The sequence below is a fragment of the Patagioenas fasciata genome, chromosome 5 (assembly GCF_037038585.1).
Source record: "Patagioenas fasciata isolate bPatFas1 chromosome 5, bPatFas1.hap1, whole genome shotgun sequence".
Lineage (NCBI taxonomy): Eukaryota > Metazoa > Chordata > Aves > Columbiformes > Columbidae > Patagioenas > Patagioenas fasciata.
In genome coordinates, this window is record NC_092524.1 from 18,081,010 (window position 1) to 18,098,811 (window position 17,802).

A 17,802-nucleotide genomic window follows, 5' to 3' on the forward strand; every position below is an offset into this window, starting at 1 on the left:
GCCTACTCTGAAGGTGTCATTGGACCATTTTGATCCCTGTCCACATAAGATCATAGAATCACAGAATAGTTTGGGTTGGAAGGGACCTTCAAAGGTCATCTAGACCAATCCCACTGCAATAAGCAGGGACATCTTCAGCTAGATCAGGTAGCTCAGAACTCCGTCCGTCCAGCCTGTCCTTGAATGTCTCCAGGGCTGGCAAACCTACCACCTCTCTGGACAACCTGTTCCAGTATTTTACCACCCTCATTGTAAAAAATTTCTTCCTCATGTTTAGTTACTGTCACCAATACCGTTGGACATGCTAGCTGGGAGTCAATTGTTTATAACACAAATCATAATCATGTAACCAGCAGTGAGACTGAACATCAGTCTCTCACCTGACACATGGCTCAGAGTTTGACACTGGCAAATAATAAAAAACACCAGTGAGACAAGTACTCTTTATAAGGGTTCAAATATCATAATTTTGTAGTATATATGTAAAACATGCTTTTACACTCCTGATGTAGTGCTCACTGTGAAGAGGGAAAAATGCACCATGCTTTCCTCCAGTGACCCAGAGTCACAGTCAAAGCAGGTACAGGACCACTGGGGATAAGAATGCAAATGTGCCCCTCAGTTGAGTCTTGCCTACTGACTGAGCAGCAGCTGTCAAAATGATTGCTGTTTCCCTTCTAAGGGAAATTAAGTGATATGTGAGGTTATAGTACTACAATGTGCACTTTCTTAAGGTAGGGCTTTTGAAGGGCATTGTGTCTTGTAGTAACCCTCATTTGTACACTACTGTGGTATTAAAGATGTTAGCCACCTTGCTGCATTGACAGCATCACTGAAACAGGAGAACAAGTCCTCTTTGAAATGCAGTTTATTTTACAAACATTTAGAGTAAAATCTTTAGATAATTTCTATAACTGCATGTAATAACAGAAGGAAAAGTGCAAGAGAGAAGTATGGTCATTTCAAGGTTACTCACAGCTGTTTTCTAAACTACTCACTTGCTAGGGAAGCATTAAATGGGAGCTGAAATATTTCCTCTAGTTTATGCTTATGTTCTCTTCGGGCATTTGGTTTCCACACATCCACATTCATCTACATGCATGTATGTGAACTGGACTGTCTTATGCTCAGAGCAAATCAGTTCCACCTTTGCTTCATGACTCCTTTTTTCATGGCAGCAAATGCATTTATGTTCCATTTCACTGGCTTCAAAAGAATACCTATAGAAATGAGATTTGCACATCAGACTGCTTCCTGTTGTCTTCCCAAACTGATCCATATTTGTGACTCCAAATGGAGTTACTTCTAAGGAACAGAGGAGCAGTATTTCCTATCTGTTTTTCTGCTTATTCATAACAGTTTTTCCTCAGGATGCTACTAGTCATGAGGGGCTAGATCCTCTGACATCAATGGGGAAAATCCCAGTAATTTCAGTGGGTTTTAGATTAAACACATTCTAGCTTATTCATGCAGAAATGAAAGAGGAGGAAGAAACTTCACTAAACACCAGAGCTGTTCAAAAACTACATAAAGACATGTTCAATAACAAGTAGGTAATAAACTTAGCTGATTTCTTTTCAAAGGAACCTGTTTTCCTAACTAAGGTAAGGTACTTCTGTCACATTCAAGACATTTAGTCACATTGCCAATGACTGCTGTTCTGCACACCCAGTTTCCCAACCAGATCTTTTTAAACAGCAGGAAGGGGACAACAGCTGCAGACCATTGGTGACGAGAACCCAGGAAGACCAGACATTGAGGATGACAGAGAAACATTTTTTTTACTTACACAGAATATGTACTGCATGTCCCTTCACAAAAGGGCACTGGAACCGGAACAGTTGACTTACAGTTGTTGTGGATGATATACTGCTCTTTCACACTGCGTTTGCATTTGTGTGGCAGATCAATACCTGTGCAGGAGAATACTACTGTTAGACAACTTCAGACTGAAGAGTAAATGTTTTGAAGGATATCTGCTTGGAAACCAAGTGTAGATGATCCTACTAAAACTTTTTACATGTCTAATGGATAAGCAGAGAAAACAAATGAGAGTGCGAAGAGGTAGTAAAACAATTTCCTGTTGGTCAAGGCACTTTTCTATTTGTAGACTAGCTTAAATAAAGACTTATGTGTAGATTCATGTAAAGAAACTGTTGGACCAAGACCTAAAGGAGACCTGAAGGGTTTGTGTTTGGTTTTTTGTTTGGTTGGTTGGTTGGTTTGGTTGTTGGTTTGGTTTGGTTGGTTGGTTGGGTTTTGTTTCAAATTGCTTTAAATTACATTTGTGACCCTATAATAACCTACGATTTCTGGGTGGATGCTGCAGAAAAAAGACCCTTTTTTCCCATGCAGTTTCCGAGTGGAAGAACACAGAGAACATTTTCTACAAATTTTCTTATCAGGATTATAGTTTAAACTAACAGTATTTCAATTACTTAAAAACACAGAAAAAGAGATCCAAGAATTTTAGTGTCCCCATTGGAAGAATGAGGCAGAATTTTGGCCTCAGCTGAATGGATTTTCAGCCTCAGCTGTGAGGTACAAAACAACGTTGCTGTAAGAACAGTCTTCCAGTCTGTGGAAACTGTAGACTCTCAGTGCATGCAGAAGCAGGACAAGCAGGGGAGAACCTAACAGTATTGGAATAAGGAATCAGTGATTTAATGCACTCACATGTCTTACAACAGCCATCTGAAGTCACATCAACTGTCCCCTGTATTGAAAGCAAACATAATCAGAACAGCTGAGATGCACATATTGCTAAACAACTAGCAGGAACAATAAGAGTTCAGGTATATTCCCTCATCTCTAACCAACACAGATTTCTCATCAGTCCTAGTTGTGTACCAATTATGTATAAAACTCCTTAAAAAAATCCATCAAGGAAGAGAGTGAATTTTCTTAAAACTATATATCCTTTCGCAAGTCAGTTAAGATGTCCTGTAACACATATTTGATCTTATGTAGGGCCTACTGAAGCCAGAACAAAAACCCCAGCCCCACAGGATGTCAGCTGCTCCTAGAATTAAACAGCCTGACCTGTGCAGAACCTACCACAAAGATCATTCAAGTCAATGGCTGTCTTTGTCCATGTTTGGGTCTTCAGATCTTCTGCAAAGCCTCACAACACTTCTGAAAGTTACTGGAAACCACTAATTGCTGAAAGCCAGGGCATGAATGATACTTCTTGCTCATTCATCTACCGCTTCTGAGCGTAGTCATGCACCACACATATCAGAAGACACTGTATTCATCGGTTCCCCTAGAGGTCCATGGTGAGTTATCATTTGCTCAATTGCATTTCATAACACTGATGTTTCTCAAGTGATGAAAAATCCCACCTTGCTATTGCCCCAATACTCTTCTCTTTCAAGTTCTAGTGCTTATCCCATAACAAGTAAAATGTGTGGGTTGTTTCCAAACAGTTTTGTTGCACTTCCATGGGTCATTCCGTTCAGGGCTGAAAACGCATATTTCCTTCAAACAAGGATGATCATCTCAGAAAGATCAAGAAATACTGAAGCGGCTAATTCAAAACAGTAAAGAAAAAATCCCAGACCAGCAGCAGGGCTCATTCCAGGAGGCTTTTTTTTTATGGTTCTAAAATACTTACTGGCACACAGTTTGATTCTTCAAATGGCAGGCAGACCTTTACTGTACTAGTCAAGGAAAACTGACCCGCTGATTCAGTGCATGTGTACTGTGTACAGTTATCATATGGAACTTTATAACTCTTTCCAACCTGAATAAAAACAGGAAAAACTCCAATATAGTATAGCAATAAAAATTGAATAATGCAACAGTAGTACAATCAATGAACTAGCAGAGGGGTAGGGTGGTTCATATCACTCTGAAAGTGCTGAGATGTCTGTAACTCACATCTGCAAATTATGTACCAAGGTTACTAACTCTCAACCTGGGAAAAATCCCTTCTGTGGCCACGTAGGTGGAAAGAATCCAAAGTTGGTGGCATAATAAGCATAGAAGTATGAACAGAAATGCCAGAGGGTAGGTGTATTAAGGTATGTGGAATAAAATATAAACAAGAGAAAAATAATTATTTTAAAGTATTTCAACAGCTTTTTAACAGATGGAAGAAAAGCAAAAAGTGTGAAAGAGAAGTCTTTAACATAAAGGTTAATGAATAAATGCATAGCCTGCTCATGGAAACATAAAAATTGTGTATTGGCACATGAGAAGATAGTTTGTGATGTAAATTATCAAGGAATAAAATAATTAAATAGAAAAGATGAAAAACATTGCTGCTAGAGAGGCAATAGCATGTAAGAAAATGGCCACTGGTTGAGACAGAGTCATCAACCATTCACAGAAGTAGCAGGCTGTAATAAAACCAAAGAACTAGCCTGAGGCTCAGCCCATGTCTACACAGCAGTACACTCACAAGACATGATGTATTACTTGGGTGTGTTACCAAGTCTCACTACACTACAGCAGCTATGTCACTTCTGATTTCCACCTCAGCAGATTCAGAACTGGTGGTAGTACAGCTTTATCAGCTTGCTCACACTATTTAGTCCTGTATCTCCAGGGCAAGATAACGACAGTTTCCAGATATTATGTGAAGCCAGCTCATGTATCTCTGCAAGAGCAGTTTTACACAATGTCACCATCCCCTGTATGTCAGGAGAAGGGGGTAACATGATTTCCATTCCTGTCAGAGATGCATAATTTTCACCATAGGAGATGCACATAGCAGAAAGCAGCTGTATAAAAAACTATCTTTATTTTGAAAATACAAAAATTTTAAAATCTCCTAGGGGTCTTCCCAGCCTCAAAATGTCACTGGTTCAAAAAATGCTGAGGTCTTTTTGATAATCCAGCTTCGTGTGCAGAGCAAAGGAGTGCTTACCTCAATGGTCACATTGCCAAATGGAAAATTAGCCACACATGCCACTTGCTGGCACTGGCTGCAGCACTGACCCTCCTCTTCCACATAGTGGAAACCCTGTGGGAGTAAAGTTTCCATTTATCCATGTTACCTGATGTCTTGTTTGTAAAGCACCTTTGGATCAAAGCCAAGAGATGGCAGAGATGGAGAGATGACAAGAAATGGCAGAGAAAATGAGTCAACAATCTGGTTTCATTTCTGGTGCCTTTATAAACTTGTTGGAGCCACTTTAAGTCTGACAATCAAAGCTAACAATTTCTTTCCCTTATTGAATAGAGACTTCTGGACACTTCAGTTACCATGAAGACCCTGTCACTGGCTATTCTTCTCCAGGTTAACACACAAATCAGGCCAAAGAAATTAATGCAGTGTATGATTACTTGCACAATCTACCACTAGTTCTTGATCTGATATGATTGTCCACAAGAATTGTTGCTGTCAGACATGTGAAGATCATGCATCAGTTATTCCCTCCCATCCTTTAGATATCCATTCATCTCTTGGTGGGTGTTGGTGTGGCAGGTTTCAAGATAAAGGATAATGGTTTTAATCATTTTTAGTATTAATGGTGGGTCTGGCCTTCTTTGGTCAAGAATGGAAAAGAAATCACTCCACTTATATTCAGTAAGAGACTGAATAGTTTGTGTGCAGACCCTCAGCTCACAAGTGCTAGGAAATGTCTGTATAAACCTCTGTGTGGTTTCTTTACAATCTTATTTTTTGAGCTGACAATGGGCAACACCAACAGAACAACACAAACATAGTCTTTCAGGAGTGGGACTTCTCTTTAACAGGTTTGAAATAATTCTCCCTTGGGGCACCTTTCCAAGCGTGACCTCTTAAACTTTCTAGAGCAAAAATAATGAGCACCCTAAAAAGGACTTTACAAAGAATCTAACAGAAGATCCTGCTATCTTTCAGTGACAAAGTAATCATACTATCCCAGTTTTATAGTACATCCTCTCAACAGCCATTGTTCATGGTTGGAGAGGCTGAACGTACGATGCTGACCTGCTGGCAGGTGGTTTGGCATTTCACTGGAACACACTGGATGCGGTTAGTCCGTGTCATTACATCCTGTTCATCTGTGCACACACAGTCCTCACAAGAGCTTTTAGGCACCATTGCCCCAGGCTGGAAATAAAGAGGAGAGAGGAGACAGGCCATGGCAAGAATTCAGTGGGTTCTAGAATTAGCATACATCCCCTAGACTATCAAAAACAAATACTTAAGCTCAGGATTTATTTTTGGAAGAACTTGCTGAAACTCATACCTCCAGATCTCTAAAATCTCTCACTGTGTGTCACAAAATGAACATAAGGCTTACACTCCCAAGTGCATCACTTTTGTTAAATGAGTTGTTACGTTATTTCAATTTTTGCTCAGTTTGACCTAGTAATCAGTCTTAAAACATCCAATGAGATGTAAAAGTTTTATTCAGTCACAGTTCTGACTTCTTGACTCTAAAACATAGATAAGATCTCATTTAGTAAGCAAGCTACTGGTCTCTAGTGTTATCTATTCAGTAACATTTCCAATAGTACATAAGACTACTGTCAGAGAAAAATTACAGGCCATTCTAATTATGCTTTTTATGTGAGTGTTGATTATTACAACTTCAGAAATTTATGGCTTGGGCAGCATTAGCCTGTGGAAAGAAGTGTCTGGAAGTAACCTACCTTAAATTCAACTCCTTCAGAAACACATACACCTTTTGGTACTGGAAGAAAAAATAAAATTAAAACCGTGTAGCAGGCATGATATAAACAGTTTTTGTACTCATCTCTGAATTGTGATTTAGAGGAGACAAAGAGTAGAACTGAGCTTATTAACTAGCCTTAATATGCACACAAGAGGGGAAAAAAATAACTAGTACATGGTGCTAATTGTCGTTCAGAAGCCTACATGCAATATCTGCTCAGATGTTATGCATGAAGTGGGTCTGATTCTATATCCTGGTGTTTTCTGTATTGAAAAATCTATTTACCTTTTTTTTTTTTTTTCCCCATAATTGAAATTAATTGAGCTTTTCTTTATTGTTTACCACCTTGCTGGTAACAGAGTCAATGAGAAGCTGAGTCAGGTATGTGAATCTGAAAGCATAATCTGGCAGCAGAGCTTCTGGGTTCAATGTAACCAACCTTTAGTATCTGATAAATAACTTATGCTCACTGAATACTAGCTACAGAGAACCTGAATCAGTTACTCCACCTCCAAAACAGAAAAAGCACCAATTGTAAAGGTTGAGAGGGAAGGGAATAGGCTACTTCTTGTGATTTTGACTCACTTAGAAAAAATAAAGTAGTTCAAGGAATAAATAAAACACCTTAAAGAAGTGTGATACTTACTACAGGAGAAGATAGGACAACAACCACCCTCAGATATAGCAACCACTGGTTGGAAGCCTAATTCACATGCTGTTTTGTTGATAACGCATGTTTTTATATCGCATTCTGCAATAGACAGCAGAGATAAAGTAAGCCAAAACATCCTGTCCAGCAGTGCTACTTCCAGACCAAAGCTTGAACATCCAAGGAATTAGGTAGAAAGAGATCATTCTTGAACCACACGCTTTTGTAGTTTGGAACATGTTCAGGCAAAGTATCTCTAAGCTTGTTCTACTGCAAAGCTTCTCCCTGGACATACATTTCTGGCCCTTGTTCCCACTTCTCTTGCCCCACTGGATGTTATCTCCAAGAAAACTAAACACCCTCATCTCAAAAATAAAGAGAAGTGATGGAGTGACAGAGAAACAAGTTGAGGTAAAGGTAAATGAGTCAGAGTGTGAAAAAAATGAAGAGATGGTGCATGAGAAGCGAAGATGTAAAGGTTGGGACATTCAAGGCGAAGCACCCTGACAGTGCCCACTGCTCCCTCAAGGCATCCAAGGATCCTAATGGACCTCTGTATGGCAGCATGGAGGGATGAGGAACAGAAATAATTCCACCACCACTGCAAGGATTCCTTGTCCTGCATCTTCCTGTAGGTTCTGGGAATGGTCAGGGTTAGGAGCAGGCTGATGGTGAGGTTCTGTGCTGTGGTGGGCATTTAGGACTGTGAGGATGCAAATGGAATGGAGAGGGCAAACACAAATAATCTCCACAAGAGGCCTTGGAGGAGCCTGGAAGATGAGCACATCCTTTCTCAGTGGATGGATCACTGTGTGAAGATCACATTTTCGTCTCAGAAGGGACAAAAGATAAAGAATCCTTAGAAGCACCTGTGGGTCCCAATGGTCCATGGGGACCTTTCCAATGTAAGTATCTGGAAGGTCACGACACTAATTTAGAACTGTACCAGAAGAGATCTCTTCTGACAGAGAGAGCTCCTGGCATGTAGATGGAAGAAAATACCACTCCAGTGTGTCTATTTGAATCTGGTACCTGAGGGATACTGAAGTTCACTTGAGGATTGCTGTTAAAGGCAAATGATGCCACATTATGGTGGCTGAATTATTTACTCACCACAGACTGTCTCTGTGCAGCATGGGTCATCCAGACGTGTTTTTGTTTTGCGTACAAAGCCCTTTTTAGTGCAGTTAATAGGTGGAGATGTAGCACAAGGCCGGGGGAAGCAAGAGATATTAAAAGTCGCTTCATCACAAGTACAGTATTGACAGTCATGCTCCCAAGCCTCTCTAGGCTGTGAAAACAATACGGATATGAGTTCAGAGAATACAAACTAGAAGCTCTATATTAATGAATGCCTGCTGCAAGAGAGTGTAGGACTGGGTTGCCTTAATTTGTTATGTAGGAAAATCAGAGTTCAGATCCCAGAGGGAGGAGAAGGAAACAGTATGAAAAAGTGCTACTATATGCCACCTTCCTTTACAGTTTTATGTGTTTTCAGAAGGGAAACATCATCGCTCTACAAGCAAAAAATTATTCCCATGAACTGCTATTTCTGCTTCTGTACCTCAAGTGAATAGCAAAGTACTAGAGTTAATAAAATCTGCTGCTTTTGTCCCCACTGTGATTGCAGTTCACTGATATATTAGTTTAGAATTAAAAGAAGAAACTAATGCAGTCATTTTTACAGGAGGTCTCAGCACCTAACTATAGTGTAAAGACAGTATTTTCCTTTTTCTTACCTGCTTCACTGAGCCATCTTGTGCAGTGCAACCTACAAAATGAATTGCAGATTCCTTTAATGATAACTGAACCAGGGAAAACAATAGAAGAAGAACATTAACAGAAGGAAGGTCTTAAAATCTGAGAAACAGCCAAAAAGAGATCCAGGAGTCACAGGTTGTGTATGCAAAAGATATCAAAGATCCTCCACTTTGTTCTTTTGCAAGTTGCACTTTCTGAGTAAGAGCAGGTGAAACTGCCAATCTGAAACATTTCCAGCCTATTGAGAAAGGGTCAGTACCAAGGTTCCCCCATTCCTCTGTACCCAGAACATCCACTTTAATATGCACTTGTAGCCAGGGTCTTATACCCCCTTCCCATTGCAAGAGTTACATTATTTCTTACCACAGACAGAAACACAAATGCCATCACGGCCATTCAACAGAATTTTTCCATCGGGACAGTAGCATCCCTCAACGAACACTGGTGTGTTAGTTTGGGAGGGGAGGGTGTCCATAACATCTTCCCTACACAATTAGAACAAAAACAGGGATGAATGAGAGGCAGAAAAGTTCCCCAAGGAAATTAGACATCTAAATCCCCCAAAAATGTGAACTTTCAGCCTTCTTCAGCAATTTTCAAATTATGGACTTCAGAAGTGCCCTAGAAATCACCCACCTGTTGAAGCAAGTGTTTCTTTTTGCTTCACTGCATGGTTTGTACACCTGATCCTGAGCACAGCTGGCCTCTGTGGAGCATTATAACACATAGGTTAGAAAGTCCAGACCCATGTGCACAACATACAAAACACACACTAATAGTACTTGCCCCACAGGTCCACACAGCCCAGGTTCCAGCACAGGGAGAGGGTCCCTGCAGTTTCAGCAAGAGTGGATCAAAAGTTTCAGCAATACGCTTGCAACAGTACTGGTAGTGCTTACCCCTACATCACTGGGTCACTCTGAGCATGGCAAAGCACGGAGAAGCTGTGCATTGCCATCTAGCGATGAAGCTCTAGGTAACACATAGGACTTCTCAGCTGAGCTGCTCAGGAGAGACTATGGACCTGTTTCCCACTTGTTTTTCACCAGTTCTGGACTTGAACAACGTCTTTTATTTGTTCCTACTTTTTCTCAGGTCCAGAGCAACTCAGGAAAGATTGAAGCCTGATGTTGTGGAGGAACACAAACAGGCGTGTAGGTGAGGAAAGAACAGACCAGAGTTGCTTCACCACCAGCAGATCTTTCTCAGGCTTACCACACTGCCCGTTTGCCTGCCTCCTCCAATCCACGCAGACCCCATGGAGCCCGCACAAGGCTGCGTAGGTCTGCATGCTCTGGCACTCAGTGCTGGCGTGGCGTTCTGAGCACCCACTGGCCACACATGCCTCATAGTAGGGCTGTGGACGGACCACACCATGGCACTCAGTCAGGTTCCTTAACAAAGCAGGGAGACAGACATGGCATTTCACTTCAATCAGCTACTTCCAAAGAAGAATTTAACTTAGAACCAAACCCTTCCCCACCCAGAGAACCTCAAGGTAATGATGCAACTACAAATTGCTCTGATACGCAATACACCCACACAGCTTAATTAAGAATGAGCTTTATCTCCCATTCTTTACAATACTTTGAAAGGAAGTTACTTTATGTTGGACTGATACCTGCAAAGAAAAGTCTCCCACAGAGCTCACAGCTACAAATCTATATGTTGATATTTTTATGTCAGCATGTTTGACAATCCTGTTTAAACCACAGAATTATTTTAAAAACACACACACATTTGCTTACTAAAGTCTGACTGTGTATCTTTTAACCCAGAGCTCTGAGAAATGGAATTACAGCTAGTTTCTGGTTGGTTTCTCCAGAATTGAGAGGCAGAGGGAGTGCCAAGCAGTAGACACTATTAAAGGAAGACACATTTTGATGATGTGGCTGAAAAAGATCTGCCAAACTCAGGAACATATCAGTTCGCTGCTCAGTTTTTTAAGGTATGCTACACTTAATATTTTGTTCATATCCTATAAGCAGTTCACCCAATCTATGTAGTGAAGCACAAAATTGTCTTGTGGACTTATTTTTCTGGCATTTTTGGGACTTGTCTTACCAGATTATTTTACACAGATCAGAAGGTTCACAGTGCTGATGATATCCAATCTCGGTTGGTTCTGAGACATCCGTGTTGCAGTATCTGTTGGTAGGATCTGGGACTTTCCAATCTAATGCCATCTTTTTCAAGGACTCGATAACCTCACCATTCCTCTTCATAGCATCATCAGTCTTCTGGTTGGTGCAGGTACCTGGTAGCAATATAAAAACAAAGTAAGAGTTTGAGGACAGTTGGTGCTGTTGAAGTTGCTTCTAGAGAAAACCTGGAAGGAAGTTCACTTACTTGTGGGAAGGTAACAATACATGTGGTCCTGGATGAGTTCACAGGAACTTTTTGTAGAAAGAGAAGACTAGGAAAAATAGTTTGTCAAGTTACTCATGAAAACTAGAGTTGACGTGTTGGTTCATGCATTTCTCCTGATGGCTAAAGCACCTAGGATGGCTGTCTAGCACAGGACTCTCCCGATTTCATGCATTCCCTTATCAAGTAGATATGATTGACAGGAAGGTCTTAGAGCCAGCATCAAGTGAATCCGTGGCTGTCCGTCTCCCTATCACACCTTTAAAGAACCAGCATTTGTTCAAGTACAAGAATGGAAGAAATTGAACCCTTGTACGTTCATTTCAAGCCAACTGCATCAAACAACTTATGCTTCTTTCTTATTAGATGTTAGTAAACCCATTATGCAGCCCTGTCAAGACTAAATCACAGGTGAAAATCCTGTACTTCTCAAATGGCCAACCATTAACAATTCAGATTTCAAGATGCCTCATCCCCTGCCATAGAAGAGCTTGTCAAATTCCACAATCATGCCCTAATAGTCACACTAGCAATCTGTAGCTTAGTCCTGTATCTTCTAGCACTTATAGAAAAATTATCTTCAAACACCATTGATGCACAAGAATTTAAATTAATCTGGACAATCCTACCAGCCATCATAATTGTCTTACTTGCCCTTCCATCCCTACAAATCCTGTACATAATGGATGAAATTTATGAGCCTGATCTAACTCTAAAAGCTATCAGACATCAGTGATATTGGACCTATGAGTACACAGCTCTCAAAGACTTAACATTTGACTTGTGCATAATCCCAACAACAGAACTCCCCCCAGGACATTTCCACCTATTAGAAGTTGACAATCGTGTTGCTGTCTCTATAGAATCCCCAATTCATATTATCATTACCACTGACAATGTGCTCTATCGATTAGCAGACTGTGAACAGAATGAAAGGAAGTGATTCAAAATTCTGCCACCTAACAGTGTCTTTCCCGCAAATAGAGATCAGTTTGTTAAAATTTGTGAGAAATAGAAATCAGTGGAATTACAAGCATTTAGAGACATTTACAAAGGTACAAGAGAAAGAAGGAGGAAAATTTATTGCATTCATTACTGTCAGCTAATGAAGACACTCACCACACAGTCCCATGGTATTGTTATAAAACTTTCCAAAAGGGAGTTTTATGTAAAATGCAAGTCGATTGTAGGAGACATAAACTTCTAATTCAGGTATTTCAACTATGACATAAAGACCGGAACTGGTTATCCTGATACCATTCTTGGAAATGTCTGGAGCAACTTTCTTATCATTGAACAAAATCTGAAATGAAGTGGGAAAAAAGGTCTCTATGGACATCCTTCTATTGAGTAAGGTATCCGGTTTGTGCAAATGGAAAGTAGAGCAGCACACATTCAGATCTCAGGTGCACCAAATGAAGTCAATTTAAGGCATTCATCGAAACAGTTCTCTATGATTCCGTTTTAATATGTTGTAATTTATATTTGAATTCTCATGTCAGGAAGAAAAACATAACTTTCAATTAAGTGATAATTTCCCAAGTTTTGAGAATATGCGTTTTTCTTGTTGATACAAAGGAAAACAGAGAAAGAAAGCAATGAAGTTGTATTTCCTACCCATTCCATTTTTTACAAGCTTCATCCTTTGTAGTGACAGGACATTTAGCAGTACAGTAATATAACTACAGAAAAATAATATTGAGGATTCATCTTAACACATTACCAAGTTTGTTTCTTTTCCATGTTCAGTTGCTTGTGTCAGAGTAACAACAGAGTTGGAGTGGAAAATGAGAAGGGACATTGAACAAATTGCTCCATCAGTGGCACCACAGTAGTAGCTGTCTATGTGAATCCAGAAGTTGTGAGAGTCAGGATGAATTGACTTCACAAGGACATAGGTGCAGTTTTCTTTAAAATTATAATATGTTCCATCAAAAGTCACATAATGCTCATTTCCCCATCCACTGCAAATACCTGGAAGACAGAGTAACAGACTTTGAGTTTGGCTTTGGATCTTCCTGTAAGTATGAGCTGGTTTTAAGTCTTTTACTCACTTTAAGTCAAAGCTGAAAAACCAGTTCAATAAAGAAAAACTAATCCAACAAGGACACTCTTATCTACTCTTAACAGCCAATATTTTAGGTGTGACTTCTGTTTCATTACATTCTACTGAATTATTATAATATGAACATAATATAGATGTTGGCTACATAGACTTATCTTTCTTGATGTCCAGCTGAACATAACATAAATGTCAGGGATTCTCCTGCCTCAATACTTACACTGACACTCAAAGACTTCACAGCAACCTGTTTCATCATAGTGTTTCGTGAATGGGAAACCATTGACACAGAGCTTCAGTTGCTGAGGGGGGCAAGTTATGCTGGACAGTTTAATATTGTTTCCTTCTCCCAGGCATGTGGCAATCTGGCAGTTTCCAAAGTTCCATGTTTCATTAAACTATTGATGGATTGAAAAATAAGAGAAGAGGTACATAAAAAATAATGTGACAAAATTTTTAAAATTACACACAGCAGCTCCATTCAGTTAATTGTCTAGCATGGCATTACTTGATATCTACTCCTTCTCTGGAAACCAGGCAATATGAAACACATAGCAATCCACAAAGCCTTGATAGCTACTTCTGTTCTATGACATTTTATATAGGACTCATTCCTATGGTCCTGACTGCTTCTGATGATGACACCCTTCCAGATGTGGTTTCCTGGCCTGGTTCAGCTTAGGTAGCTCTGCCCACATACAATCATTTAGATATTTCACATGGAAAGAATAATCTTCAACTTATTCCTTGAGTTACTTCGGGGCTTCTAGTATGCTTCTAAATCATCTAATTCAGCCACATCTACAATCCAGCTGCAGTAGTGGTTACCAGCATCAGAGAGGAACACCAAATCTTGGCTGTAGGCAATGATGTAGCTGAAGAAATACATACGCTTCCAGGTCTCTCACCTTTCTGGGGGGACTGAGCCCAAGGCAGTCGCTAAAGGAAGTCCCCGTGGAAGCAGGAACTTGGCTTGTTGTACTGGGAGAAGATGTTGGTGGACAGCCTTCAGAGTCTGGATCACAGATCTTGAGGGTCTCAGTGTGACCAATTTTACACTCTGCCCAAATTAATTCAATCTGACACGATGTATTGCAAATCGAGTAAGCACAATGACCTGATATATTCACTGCCAGAGAAATGTTTTCTCCTGCAAGGCCAAAACCCAACTGTTAGCACTGAATTGTGCATTGAACTGGTGAATCTCAAGGCCCACACATCACAAATCAGTCACATACTCAGCCCTGTATTTAACTAGCTGGGTCTGCCTGTACCTGATGGCTATGCTCAGATGTGACTGTCTGTCTGCACCTTCTTGAATTCAGTGACTGAAACAGAGCTCCATTCATCCATATCGAAAAGGCTGAGGGAGAGCCACAGGTGGTTAATCTGAAAATCTGCTCTTAAGTACTTTAGCATGAATTGAAAATGAATACAACAGGAGAGAATATTGAATACATCACTGAGTGCATCTGGTCTTCACAAAGACCAGCAGAGAGGTTGTTCAGGAGCTACTAAGACATGACAAGTCTTCCCTCCTCTGTTTTTGGGACGTGACTGTGGATTACAAACCCGTGTTCAGCAGTTTGGAATTTGGGGGTTGTGCTGGAGTCCACTGAACTTAACATCTGGTATAAGCTTCCTTACACCAGGGATATCCAAACCAGGACAAAGTTATACCATATGGGAGAGCTGTAGTTCTGAATGTGTTAGTTACTGTTCAAACATGTAACAACTTGTAGTAACATGTAGCTGCAGTAGGATGAAGGAGCTCTCGCTGAAGCACCGGTAGTTAACAGTACATGTTCCCACATCTGTGGTGCAGAAAAAAAATTTGCTTGGTTTCTCACCCATTTGTATCAATTGTCCATTCTCATTGCAGAAGCAGGGAGTGGCTACCATTGATGATAGGGCTGCAGATGTTACAAGTTGCATATGTAGTTCTGCAGGAAATTAAAACAATTAGTATTCACATCCTCTGCTACTCTACTGTCAAGCACTATGGCATCTGTTACATTCTCTACAATTACAAAAAGAGGGGAAAAAAAAATTATACCCCCACCACATTCTGTACAGGTACCCACCAAAACCGTCCTCCCTGTATTTATATACTCTATATTACACTGTATGCTACTAGAATTTTTTTCTATATAGAATACAATAACCTGCCCTTCTACTGTCACTTATTCATTCAAATTTAAAGTTTATTTGAACTTCTTAATCCTGCAGAACTTCACCATATTCTGGAGAGGTGATTTCTAGTGGCACACCATTTTGTCTTTTAATACTTTGTTGCAAAGAATCTGTTGGTTTAAATGCAGACAGATCATCTAGACATTTTACTATGCCACCTACATTCTGTTTTCAATAGTCCTTCCTTTTCTAGCTATTACTCCATTATATGTCTTCTTGCACTTGTTTGGTAAATGCCAAACACAAAGGCTCAGCATCAAGTCTTTAGCTCTTCTACTCGCTTGAGAAGCTAACTTTTAATTTTCCTTGTCCTCTTTGTATAATTTGCTACCAGGATAATACACTTATTTTTAGTCACATATTTTTCCTTGTTATAATGGCTTGGCAAAATTCCACCTTTTCTTAATTTCCTTTTATTTCCTATTTTCTGTTCATTCACGTCCTCTTCACCCTGCAATGTTTTTTTTGGGAAGGCAATAAACTGCCAGGCAGTTTCATTTTCTTGGTCCAGTGACTCATTTGAGACCAACTTATTCCAATGCAGAAAACAGTACAGTAAGAATTGTAGTCTGATATAGGCGATAAGAAGGAGAAAAACAAAGTTTAGATGTATGAAATATTGGGACCGGCAACACCAGAGTGTCAACTATGATAGGTCCAAGGTCATTGTAACAGCTGTCCTGAGAAATGGCCAGATGTCTCTCTTCTCTCTTTAGCCCATTGACAGTAAGAATACATAAAAATTGCACTTTGGGTCCCCACCATGGGACCCACAAGCTCTGACCCCTCATTCCTGAACCTTCAACTGCCTTAAATTCCATGCTTATCCTAAACACACAGTAGGAGTCTTTTTTCAAAATGTAAGAATTTTATTACCATTACAGACTTCCATAAAACCACCACCAAACCTCTTATAAATCTAGTACCTTGTGCTGGTGTGGATGGTGTTCTGCAAGGAATGAGTGTTTTAATGATCTCTCCGTTGGGACCACAGACAGCATCACCACACTCAGTCCCATATACATGGCTGTATATGGTTTCATTTAAGGTATACGTCTTTCCATTGTAGCAGCAAAGGCAATCTGAGACACCAAAAGAGCAAATGCCATGGTAATAGGGGACTCTTGTTACATAAATACAAATTAAAATAAAACCAAGCTCTGGATTTACCCTTCTATAGCTCATATCATCAAGCATGTATTACCTGGCTGAAACACCTTTGCAGTTTCTACTTGAGAAGCTGCACTGACAGTCTACCTCATTTACACAAAGTGGGTTGGATTTTTGTTGTTGCTGGTGTTTGTTGGAGTCATCTTGCATAAAGCAATTACTGGCTGGTGAAAGCATCAGAACTGGCACTCCTCTTCACCCAGCAGAGAGAACAGGTGCATTGCCTCTTGACAGCGAATGTGACTGGGATTACTGCCTTGCTGAGTGATAAAACACTGGCTCAGAAGGTGCTGTATAGCCATTTCCATATACTAATAAGGAACATGCAGTTATGAACAGTTTCATTTAAATGTAAAGGTGGGGAAAGGATACTGGGTCGGGAGTTAGCAGGGCTCATTGAGAAGGCTTTGAGCTAGATTTGAAGGGGCAAGGTGGGGAGGAAGCCAAGTGTGGCAGAGATATACCCGAGGGTGACATGTCAGTATTTGAGAGAAGTTCTAGTGAGGCCCTTCAGTCTGTCATCCTCGTGGAGGCAGGGGATGGAGAGCCACATGGTAGGAGAAACACAAGGGTTATTGTTGTTAGAAACTGTGGAAGCACTTGAGTATGGCCACAGAGGAATTAGGGTTTCTCACCCGAAAAAGGTAGTGGGATCAATAGCCCAGATGAAGTGTATCTATATGAATGCATGCAGCATGGGCAACAAACAGGAGAAGCTGGATGCCATTGTGAGGTAGAAAAGCTATGATATAGTTGGTATCACAGAAACATGGTGGGGTGACTCTCATAACTGGAGTGATGCATTAGATGGCTATAAACTCTTCAGAAGAGATAGGTGAGGAGGGAGAGGAGGTGGGGTAGCCATGTATGTTAGGGAGTATTTTGATTGTCTGGAACTTGAGGGGAGTGATGATAGGGTCGAGTGTCTATGGGTGAGAACCAAGGGGAAGGGCAACAAGGTGGACATCCTGGTGGGGGTCTGTTAC

The 17,802-nt window shown here is 40.4% G+C and overlaps 1 protein-coding gene across 1 annotated transcript in view; it reads right to left on the reverse strand.

Annotated features, from left to right (window-relative positions):
- Positions 1-978: 978 nt before the first annotated feature.
- Positions 979-17,802, reverse strand: part of LOC136102029 (mucin-5B) — a 46,583-nt gene continuing 29,759 nt past the window's right edge. Inside the window, exons 28-47 of the mRNA XM_065838782.2 lie at positions 16,573-16,728; positions 15,304-15,396; positions 14,362-14,603; positions 13,674-13,851; positions 13,115-13,365; positions 12,511-12,694; positions 11,089-11,281; positions 10,240-10,418; positions 9,661-9,730; positions 9,388-9,509; positions 9,003-9,034; positions 8,377-8,554; positions 7,261-7,365; positions 6,592-6,632; positions 5,924-6,046; positions 4,874-4,969; positions 3,617-3,745; positions 2,677-2,716; positions 1,790-1,913; positions 979-1,220 (exon numbers count right to left, since the gene is read on the reverse strand). Coding sequence (XP_065694854.1) covers positions 1,049-1,220; positions 1,790-1,913; positions 2,677-2,716; positions 3,617-3,745; positions 4,874-4,969; positions 5,924-6,046; positions 6,592-6,632; positions 7,261-7,365; positions 8,377-8,554; positions 9,003-9,034; positions 9,388-9,509; positions 9,661-9,730; positions 10,240-10,418; positions 11,089-11,281; positions 12,511-12,694; positions 13,115-13,365; positions 13,674-13,851; positions 14,362-14,603; positions 15,304-15,396; positions 16,573-16,728 — 2,708 coding nt within the window. The 3' untranslated portion in view covers positions 979-1,048. The remainder of the gene's footprint in view (positions 1,221-1,789; positions 1,914-2,676; positions 2,717-3,616; positions 3,746-4,873; positions 4,970-5,923; positions 6,047-6,591; positions 6,633-7,260; positions 7,366-8,376; positions 8,555-9,002; positions 9,035-9,387; positions 9,510-9,660; positions 9,731-10,239; positions 10,419-11,088; positions 11,282-12,510; positions 12,695-13,114; positions 13,366-13,673; positions 13,852-14,361; positions 14,604-15,303; positions 15,397-16,572; positions 16,729-17,802) is intronic.